The sequence below is a fragment of the Rhinopithecus bieti genome, unplaced genomic scaffold (assembly GCF_001698545.2).
Source record: "Rhinopithecus bieti isolate Rb0 unplaced genomic scaffold, ASM169854v2 scaffold_13029, whole genome shotgun sequence".
NCBI classification, from domain to species: domain Eukaryota; kingdom Metazoa; phylum Chordata; class Mammalia; order Primates; family Cercopithecidae; genus Rhinopithecus; species Rhinopithecus bieti.
In genome coordinates, this window is record NW_016807982.1 from 346902 (window position 1) to 356687 (window position 9786).

Sequence of the window (9786 nt, forward strand, 5' to 3'; positions counted from 1 at the left end):
TTTTTTTTGAGACGGAGTCTCGCTCTGTCACCCAGGCTGGAGTGCTGTGGCCGGATCTCAGCTCACTGCAAGCTCCGCCTCCTGAGTTCACGCCATTCTCCTGCCTCAGCCTCCCGGGTAGCTGGGACTACAGGCGCTGCCACCTCGCCCGGCTAGTTTTTTGTAGTTTTTAGTAGAGACGGGGTTTCACCGTGTTAGCCAGGATGGTCTCGATCTCCTGACCTCGTGATCTGCCCGTCTCGGCCTCCCAAAGTGCTGGGATTACAGGCTTGAGCCACCGCGCCCGGCCGAGACTGGGTTTTGATCTCTAACTTTTGGGCTCAAGTGATCGCCTCAGCCTTCCAAAGTGTTAAGATTACAGGTGTGAGCAACTGTGTCTGGCCCCAGTCACTATCTTTAACGAAGAGGCAGATTTAGCAAACAGACAAGAAGAACCCAAGTATACATCTTACACCAGCAGCTCTCAGCAATGCTGGTACAAAAGGATGTGATCACTTACTGGTGTTCACCAAACCCAAATCAAAATGACTCAAGTTCCACTCTAGGAGCCAGTAGGATGTGACATTCCTCCACTCAGACCCCCTGGGTTGTTGTGCCCTCAATTGAAGACAGGCATTTTTCCAAGGCTCATTGACAAGCTCTCTTTCCTGATGACATCAGCCCCTTTCCGGCTGGCCTTACTCTGCTTCGAGGGATCTGGGTAGGCAGCGCTGGCCAGTTTCTTCAGGGCAGGGGTATTAAACTTTTCCCGGATTGGATCCAGCAACTTGTTCAGCGCGACTTCAACAGAATTCTTCAGGTCTCCAGGATGTACAACCTGCAGAATCAAACAAGATCTAGTGAGATAAGGTCTAGAACAGGGCACAGGACACCTGAATCCAAGAAAGTAGGATCAAGGGAGTTTTTCCCAACAGTCTTATTTGATGCTTGTGATAATCTTGTGAGGCAGGTAGAAGAGAGAAGGGAAAACACATTCAGAAAGACTAACATGTCCGAAATCCAAGTCTTTTGATTCTGAAATCTATACTAACTTGAGGGTGTTTAGGAGCTGAATGTATTTGTTAGTCTAATTCTTCTAGTCCTCCATTTATGCTTAGAGTAGGGTCACAGACCAAGTGGTATTTACAAGCAGAGAAACATTCACATAGGTAATCCAAGGCCTAAAGATAACCTGAGGGAGAGAGCTGAAGAAGAAAGAGCAAGGGCTTTGGAGTTCGACAGACCCAGATTAGATTCCCAGCTAGCTGTGTGTGACTCCAAACTAGGCACATAACCCCTCTAAGCTCTGGCTGATTCTTTTTTTCTTTTCTTTTTGTAGAGACAGGATCTCGCTGTTACCCAGGCTGGTCTTGAACTCCTGGATTCAGGCAATCTGCCTGCCTCTCCCTTCCAAAGTGCTGGGATTACAGGCATGAGCCAATGCACCCGGCCAGTGTTGGCTTTGTTACTTATAAAGTGAGGCTAATAATAGCTATATGTCACAGGATGGGGATGAGGGTTAAATCACTGAATGTGGGTGAACATGATGACACTGCTGGTACATGGTAGTAGTTCAGTAATTCCATTTTGTTCCTTGTGTCCTGTGACTGCCCTTTTTTTGAGTCTCGCTCCGTTGCCCAGGCTGGGGTGCAAGTGGCGCAATTTCAACTCACTGCAACCTCCACCTCCTGGGTTCAAGCGATTCTCCTGCCTCAGCCTCCTGAGTAGCTGACACTACAGTCGCATGCAGCCACGCCCAGCTAATTTTTTGTATTTTAGTACAGACAGGGTTTCACCGTGTTGCCCAGACTGGTCTTGAACTCCTGACCTCGTGATCCACCTGCTTCAGCCTCCCAAAGTGCTGGGATTACAGGTATGAGCCACCATGCCCAGCTGACTGCTTTTTTTATATCTCAAATTTGGTCTGAAAGAATCTTCTAGATATTCTGAGGGGACATCCCTTAGGAATGAATACTTTCAATACAACAATGCGAACATTTTTGTTTCTGATGCTACTTCTTCATTTCCTTGGGAATATTTTTTTTTTTTTGAGACGGAGTCTCGCTCTGTCGCCCAGGCTGGAGTGCAGTGGCCAGATCTCAGCTCACTGCAAGCTCCGCCTCCCGGGTTTACACCATTCTCCTGCCTCAGCCTCCCGAGTAACAGGGACTACAGGCGCCCGCTACCTCGCCTGGCTAGTTTTTTGTATTTTTTTTAGTAGAAACGGGGTTTCACTGTGTTAGCCAGGATGGTCTTGATCTCCTGACCTCGTGATCCACCCGTCTCGGCCTCCCAAAGTGCTGGGATTATAGGCTTGAGCCACCACGCCCGGCCGGGAATATTTAAGTTTAATAAAAAGCTCTAGGGCTGCCGCTGTCCAATATGGTGGTTACTAGCCTTGTGTGGGTATTTAAATGTAAACTGAAATTCACTTCTTCAGCTGCGCCTGCCACATTGCAAGTGCTCAATAGCCACATGTGGCCTCTGCATCAGGCAGTAGAGATAGGACATACCCACCACCACAGAAAGTACTGTTGGATAACGTGGCTGCAGACCTTTTTTCTGAGGCATTTCATCTATTCCTAATTCCCACAAAAGACTTTTTTTTTGAGACATGGTCACGCTGTTACCCAGCTGGAGTGCAGTGATGCAATCATGGCTCACTGCAGCTTTGATCTCCTTCCTGGGCTCAAGCGATCCTCCCACCTCAGCCTTCCCAGTGGCTGCGAGTATAGCATGCGCCATCATGGCTGGCCAGTATTTTGATTTTTTTTTTTTTTGTAGAGACAGAGTCTCACTATGTTGCCCAGGCTAGTCTTCAACTCCTGAGCTCAAGCCAATTCTCCTGCCTTGGCCTCCCAAAGTGTTGGGATTACAGGTGTGAGCCACCGCACCTGGCATATATTGACATTTCTAACAGCCCCAATAAATTGGTTGGACCCGAATTCAGAGTCAATCACAACACCTCCCATTTCTTTCTTTCTTTTTTTTTTTTTTGAGATGGAGTCTCGCTCTGTTGCCCAGACTGGAGTGCAGTGGCCGGATCTCAACTCACTGCAAGCTCCACCTCCCAGGTTTACGCCATTCTCCTGCCTCAGCCTCCCGAGTAGCTGGGACTACAGGCGCCCGCCACCTCGCCTGGCTAGTTTTTTTTTTGCATTTTTTAGTAGAGACAGGGTTTCACCGTGTTAGCCAGGATGGTCTTGATCTCCTGACCTCGTGATCCATCTGCCTCGGCCTCCCAAAGTGCTGGGATTACAGACTTGAGCCACCGCGCCCGGACAACACCTCCCATTTCATTCCCTATATGCGGTATTATGTCTTCCCTTTGTGACCTGGCCCTGCCTATCTATCCCACAATCCTCCCCGCACCTTTTAAGACTCTAGTCAGATCAAACCACCTGCAATTCCTCATACATCATGCTGTTTCATCCTACCATGTCTTTGTACAATTTATTCCCTCACAGATTTCCTTGTGAACTCCTATTCCTCAAGCAAAATAGTGCTTGGATAGTGTCTCCTCCACAAGCTTTTCTAGAGAGTCAGTTAATCACTTCCTTCTATATTATTTCTGGTATATATACATATAGATATATATATATTCTTTTCATTATATATATTCACATGTAATATATATTTTCACGTTATATTCACATATATACACACATATGTTAAAATATACATATTGATACATATGTAAAATGCAGCCAATGAAAAATGCAGCCAATGAAATATTTACAAGTCTGCCTCTCCTACTGGACTGAGCTTTAGGAGGACTGAACCCTCTGTGTAATATCAGTCCCTAGCATAGTGCCTAACACATGGGCACCTAGTAAGTCTTTTGTTAAAGTGTCTGTTGAAATGAATAGGAGCCTCTATTCTGTCCTTTTATAATTATCTCTTATTTTTGAACCCTGATTTTGCACCTGTTCCTGAAATACTTCATCTTTGCTGAGTTCAGTCCTTTATTCCAGCCTGCTAAGTCCTTTGGAGAGTGATTAAAGCACCAGTATGTTAGCTTTGTACCATTTGCCCATCGAATCTGGGAACCACCTGAATCTTCATCGAAGCCATTAACAAAATATGCAGCCCTGGAGAGCATAGACAGAGCCCTGGCTGAGCGCGGGGGCTCACACCTGTAATTCCAGCACTTTGGGAGGCCGAGGTGGGCAGATTACCTGAGGTCAGGAGTTCAAGACCAGCCCGGCCAACATGGTGAAACCCCATCTCTACTAAAAAATAAAAAATTAGCCGGTGTGGTGGCAGGCACCTGTAATCCCAACTACTTGGGAGGCTGAGGCAGGAGAATCGCTTCAACCTGGGAGGCGGAGGTTGCAGTGAGCCAAGATTGTGCCACTGCACTCCAGCCTAGGCGACGGAGTGAGACTCCATTTCAAGAAAAAAAAAAAAAAAAAAAAAAAAAAAGGAGGAAACNCAAGACCAGCCCGGCCAACATGGTGAAACCCCATCTCTACTAAAAAATAAAAAATTAGCCGGTGTGGTGGCAGGCACCTGTAATCCCAACTACTTGGGAGGCTGAGGCAGGAGAATCGCTTCAACCTGGGAGGCGGAGGTTGCAGTGAGCCAAGATTGTGCCACTGCACTCCAGCCTAGGCGACGGAGTGAGACTCCATTTCAAAAAAAAAAAAAAAAAAAAAAAACACCCAAAAAAAAAAAAAACCCGCAAAAACACAGAAAAAAACCCCTGTAGCATATAACTACAAACCTGGTGGGCCAAGATGGAGAGGTCTGGCAGAGTTCCGTGAGGATTATCTTTCTTCCTTTTCTTTTCCTTTCTTTTTTTCTTTTTGAGAGAGAGTTTCACTCTTGTTGCCCAGGCTGGAGTGCAATGGTGCAATCTCAGCTCACCACAACCTCTGCCTCCCAGGTTCAAGCAATTCTCCTGCCTCAGCCTCCCGAGTAGCTGTGATTACAGACGCGTGCCACCATGCCTGGCTAATTTTTTGTATTTTTAGTAAAGACGGGGTTTCTCCATGTTGGTCAGGCTGGTCTCGAACTCCCGACCTTAGGTGATCCGCCCACCTCAGCCTCTCAAAGTGCTGGGATTACAGGCGTGAGCCCCTGTGCCCAGTACATTCTCTTCTTTTCTTTCTTTCTTTCTTTTTTTTTTTTTAGTATCTCATGTAATTTATTGAATATGGTACAGAAAGTGAAAAACCGAATGGCTGAATGGTTGTATGGGTACTTGAAGAAGTATGGGTTCTACTGAATGAGAACTGCTTTTGTACATCCTAAAGAGACTACCCGTGTGCATAAGATTACAGACATTTACTGATAAGAAATGTTTCCTGAGAAGAGGTGAGAAAAAGTCCCCGCCAGGTAAGGCCTTTAAGGGCCCTGAGGGATAGAAATCCGTCTGCATTTAACGAAATTCCTAAATCAGAAAAGCTAACTGACAAGAAACTTTAACCAAAACTGCAGTTTTGAAGGAAAAGAGACACTGGTGAGATTACCAAAAGTAGAGAAAAAATACCAGGCAGCTTACTTCTACACAGAACAAGTTGTTCTAAAGTTCTAACAGTCAGCAAAAAATAAAATACAGATCTTCAGGAAAGGATTCCTTTTCCTTTCATATTACCTCAGCAGCAAAGTCCTTTTCCAGGTCCGTGTAAGCTGTGTAGGTTTTGTTTCCACCCCATTTCTCATCTCGTAGGATCACAAACTCTGTAAGGAAAAGGATCCATGTCAGCAAACTCATTGACAGTGGCAGCATCGGCATTCCTAACCCACATGCATGACTATTTGTAGTTTTTGCCATATATTCTGAATTTTATGGTATGGTATTTTATTATTCTTAGATTGGATGAATGGCACTATTGTATACCCAGCTAGCATCTCAGCTGCTTCAGGGGAAGGCTTGTGGTTTATATCTATTTTGTTGTATTCCTCTAGTTCAACATGTCTGCCCCCACCCTTACTTCTAACACCTCTGCCCACTCCAATATTCCCTCAGAACCTACCCTGGTAACGAATATAAGAACAATTAAATTACATCCCAACATCATTCATACTTTAATATATAAGAAATCAGAGCAGAGAATCAGGGCAGCCAGTCCCTGGAGGAACGGTCTGTGACAAATCACAAGTATGAGCACAGCATGAATTTTTCTATTCTAGCCTGGCCTCTAGGAAGAAAACAGAGAGTGTTACCGGACTTAAGGGGAAAAAGGACATGCTTGATGAAGGACAGAACCCCATTGTTCTCCACATTTCCTGGCTCACAGAAGGCCTTCTTCAGTTTTTTCTTCACATCCTCCTTCCGATCAAGGAGATCAATCTTGGACTCCTAGAAGTCATGGAAGGGAAGAGGACCTCTTGTGGTTGAAAATGAGAATATGCTCAACTGATACGAGTTAAATTTTGTTTTTTCTTCTCTGTCGCCCAGGCTGGAGTGCAGTGGCACAATGCTGACTCACTGCAGCCTCAACCTCCTGGGCTCAAGAGATTCTCCCATCTCAGCGTCCTGGAAAGCTGGGACTACAGGAATGTGTCACCACGCTCAGTTAATTCTTCTATTTTTCGTAGAGACAGGGTTTCATCATGTGGCCCAGGCGGGTCTCAAACTTCTGGGCTCAAGCAATTCTCCTGCCTTGGCCTCCCAAAGTGATGGGATTAAGGGTGTGAGCCACTGTGCCTAGCTAAAACAAATTTTTTTACAAAGATTTTAACATTAGGTGCTTGCAGATATTTTCCTGTGGACACGGTAAAAATAAAAAAATATATATATATACATATTTTTGAGACGGAGTCTCACTCTGTCGCCCAGGCTGGAGTGCAGTGGTGTGATCTTTGCTCACTGCAAGCTCCGCCTCCTGGGTTCACGCCATTCTCCTGCCTCAGCCTCCTGAATAGCTGGGACTACAGGCGCCCATCACCACACTCGGCTAATTTTGTTTTTGTATTTTTAGTAGAGACGGTGGTAGCCAGGATGGTCTCAATCTCCTGACCTAGTGATCCGCCCGCCTTGGTCTCTCAAAGTGCTGGGATTACAGGCGTGAGCCACCGCACCCCGGCAATAAAAATATTTTAACATTAGGCTGGGCACAGTGGCTCACGCCTGTAGTCTTATTACTTTGGGAGGCTGGAGGGTCACTTGAGCCTAGGCGTTCAAGACCAGCATGGGCAACATAGTAAGACCTCATCTCTACTGAAAACAAAAAAATAGCTGGGTGTGGTAGTAGGCACCTGTGGTCCCAGCTACTCGGGAGGCTGAGGCAGGAGGATCACTTGAGCCCAGGAGGTTGAAACTGCAGTGAGGCATGATCATGCCACTACACTCCAGCCTGGGCGACAGAGTGAAAAACCACTCAAAATCCTGCCATCTAACAAATTAAACTATTTTATTTTTTGTGTTCTTCTCAGGCTTTGTTTATAGCACACAAAATTGTTATGAATTCATAGTTGGAGAATAAATGTCTATCTTTTAAGTATTTCTGAGTGGCTACCTGGTCCTTTCTTATAATTTTCTTTTCTTTTGAGATGGTCTTGCTCTGTTGCTCAGGATGGAGTACAGTGGTGCAATTATAGTCCACTGTAACCTCAAACTCCTGCCATTAAGTGATCCTCTGACCTCAGCCTCATGAGGAGCTAGGACTACAGGTGTACACAACCATGCCTGGCTAATTTTTTTTTTTTTTTGAGACAGAGTTTTGCTTTTGTTGTCCAGGCTGGAGTGCAATGGCGTGATCTCGGCGCACCGCAACCTCCGCCTCCCGGGTTCAAGCAGTTTTCCTGCCTCAGCCTCCCAAGTAGCTGGGATTACAGGCATGCACCACCATGCCTGGCTGATTTTGTATTTTTAGTAGAGACGGAGTTTCTCCATGTTGGTCAGGCTGGTGTCGAACTCTCGACCTTAGGTGATCCACCTGCCTTGGTTCCCCAAAGTGCTGGGATTACAGGCATGAGCCACTGCGCCTGGCATGCCTAGCAAATTTTTATTTTTGTTAAAATGGGGTCTCACTGTGTTGCCCAGGACAGTCTCAAACTCCTGGCTTCTAGCAATCCTCCTGCCTCAGCTTCCCAAAGTGTTGGGATTGATAGGATATCACTTGCTTTGCCACCCAGGCTGGAATGTGGTGGCATGATCATGGCCCACTGCAACCTTTGCCTCCCAGGCTCAAGTAGTCCTCCTACCTCAGCCTCCCATGTAGCTGGGACTATTGGTGCATGCCACTATGCCTAGCTAATTGTTAAAATTTTTTGTAGTGATGGGGTTTTATCATGTTGCCAAGGTTGGTCTTGAACCCCTGGACTCGAGTTAGCTGCCTACTTTGGCTTCCCAAAGTGCTAGGATTACAGGTGTGAACCACAATGTATAGCCTACTTACAGTTTTTATGCCGTATTATATTCCCAATAATTAGTGGAAGCATAATTTAACAAACTCCAAACTCTTAGATTCTATCCTAATTTTTGCAAATTACATATAATGCTACATTGGACATCTTTGCAGTTTTTTTGCCTTCTCTAGAATCATTTCATTAAGCTGCCCAAAATTGCTAGGTTCAAAATTGGTTTTTGAAAGGTATCCTAATCAACACTGCTATCAACAATGTGTGAGGCTACTGGTTCACAGCAATCAGCCACACTAGGTATTATATATTATCTACAGTCATTTTTCCTTTTTAGGTAATAGGCTTTGTTTCTTATTTGGAAAGAGTGAGTTCATGGTCATTTGAGTTCAGTGGTTACCAAATTCTAGCTCACATGTGACAGTATATGAATCACCTTTTACTGGGTTCCACCCAAACCTAATGAATCAAAATCTCTTGGGATTGGGCCAGGCAATCTTTTTTTTTTTTTTTTTTTTGAGATGGAGTCTCACTCTGTGGCCTAGGCTGGAGTGCAGTGACACAATCTTGACTCAGTGCAACCTCTGCCTCCTGGGTTCAAGTGATTCTCCTGCCTCAGCCTCCTGAGTAGCTGGGATTACAGGTGCATGCCGCCACACCCAGCTGAATTTTGTATTTTTAGTAGAGAAGGGGTTTCACCATGTTGGCCAGGCTGGTCGGGAACTCCTGACCTCAGGTGATCCACCTGCCTTGGCCTCCCAAAGTGCTGGGATTACAGGTGTGAGCCACTGTCCCTGGCCTGTTTTTTTTGGAGAGGGAGTCTCGCTCTTATTGCCCAGGCTGGAGTGCAATGGCATGATCTCAGCTCACTGCAACCTCCGCTTCCTGGGTTCAAGCAATTATCCTGCCTAAGCCTCCCGAGTAGCTGGGATTACAGGCACCTGCCACCACGCCTAGCTAATTTTTGTACTTTTAGCAGAAATGGGGTTTCACCATGTTGGACAGGTTGGTCTCGAACTCCTGACCTCAGGTGATTTGTCTGCCTTGGCCTCCCAAGGTGCTGGGATTACAGGCATGAACCACCACGCCGGTCTTTTTTTAAAAAATTTGTTTATTCTATTCTATTTTATTTATTTTATTTTATTTTATTTTTTTTTCTTGAGACAGAGTCTCGCTCTGTCGCCCAGGCTGAAGTGTAGTGGCACCATCTCGGTTCACTGCAAGCTCCACCTCCCGGGTTCACGCCATTCTCCTGCCTCAGCCTCCCGAGTAGCTGGGACTACAGGCGCCCGCCACCACGCCCAGCTAATTTTTTGTATTTTTAGTAGAGACGGGGTTTCACCGTGTTAGCCAGGATTGTCTTGATCTCCTGACCTCGTGATCCGTCTGCCTCGGCCTCCCAAAGTGCTGGGATTACAGGCGTGAGCCACCACGTCCGGCTTAAATTTGTATTTTAAAAAACTTTTTGGCTGGGTTTATTATTAATATATAATATAT

The 9786-nt window shown here is 45.8% G+C and overlaps 1 protein-coding gene across 1 annotated transcript in view; it reads right to left on the reverse strand.

Annotated features, from left to right (window-relative positions):
* YARS1 (tyrosyl-tRNA synthetase 1) overlaps positions 1-9786 on the reverse strand; it is a 44982-nt gene that overhangs the window by 7056 nt on the left and 28140 nt on the right. Inside the window, exons 5-7 of the mRNA XM_017884420.1 lie at positions 6151-6286; positions 5579-5664; positions 682-817 (exon numbers count right to left, since the gene is read on the reverse strand). Coding sequence (XP_017739909.1) covers positions 682-817; positions 5579-5664; positions 6151-6286 — 358 coding nt within the window. The remainder of the gene's footprint in view (positions 1-681; positions 818-5578; positions 5665-6150; positions 6287-9786) is intronic.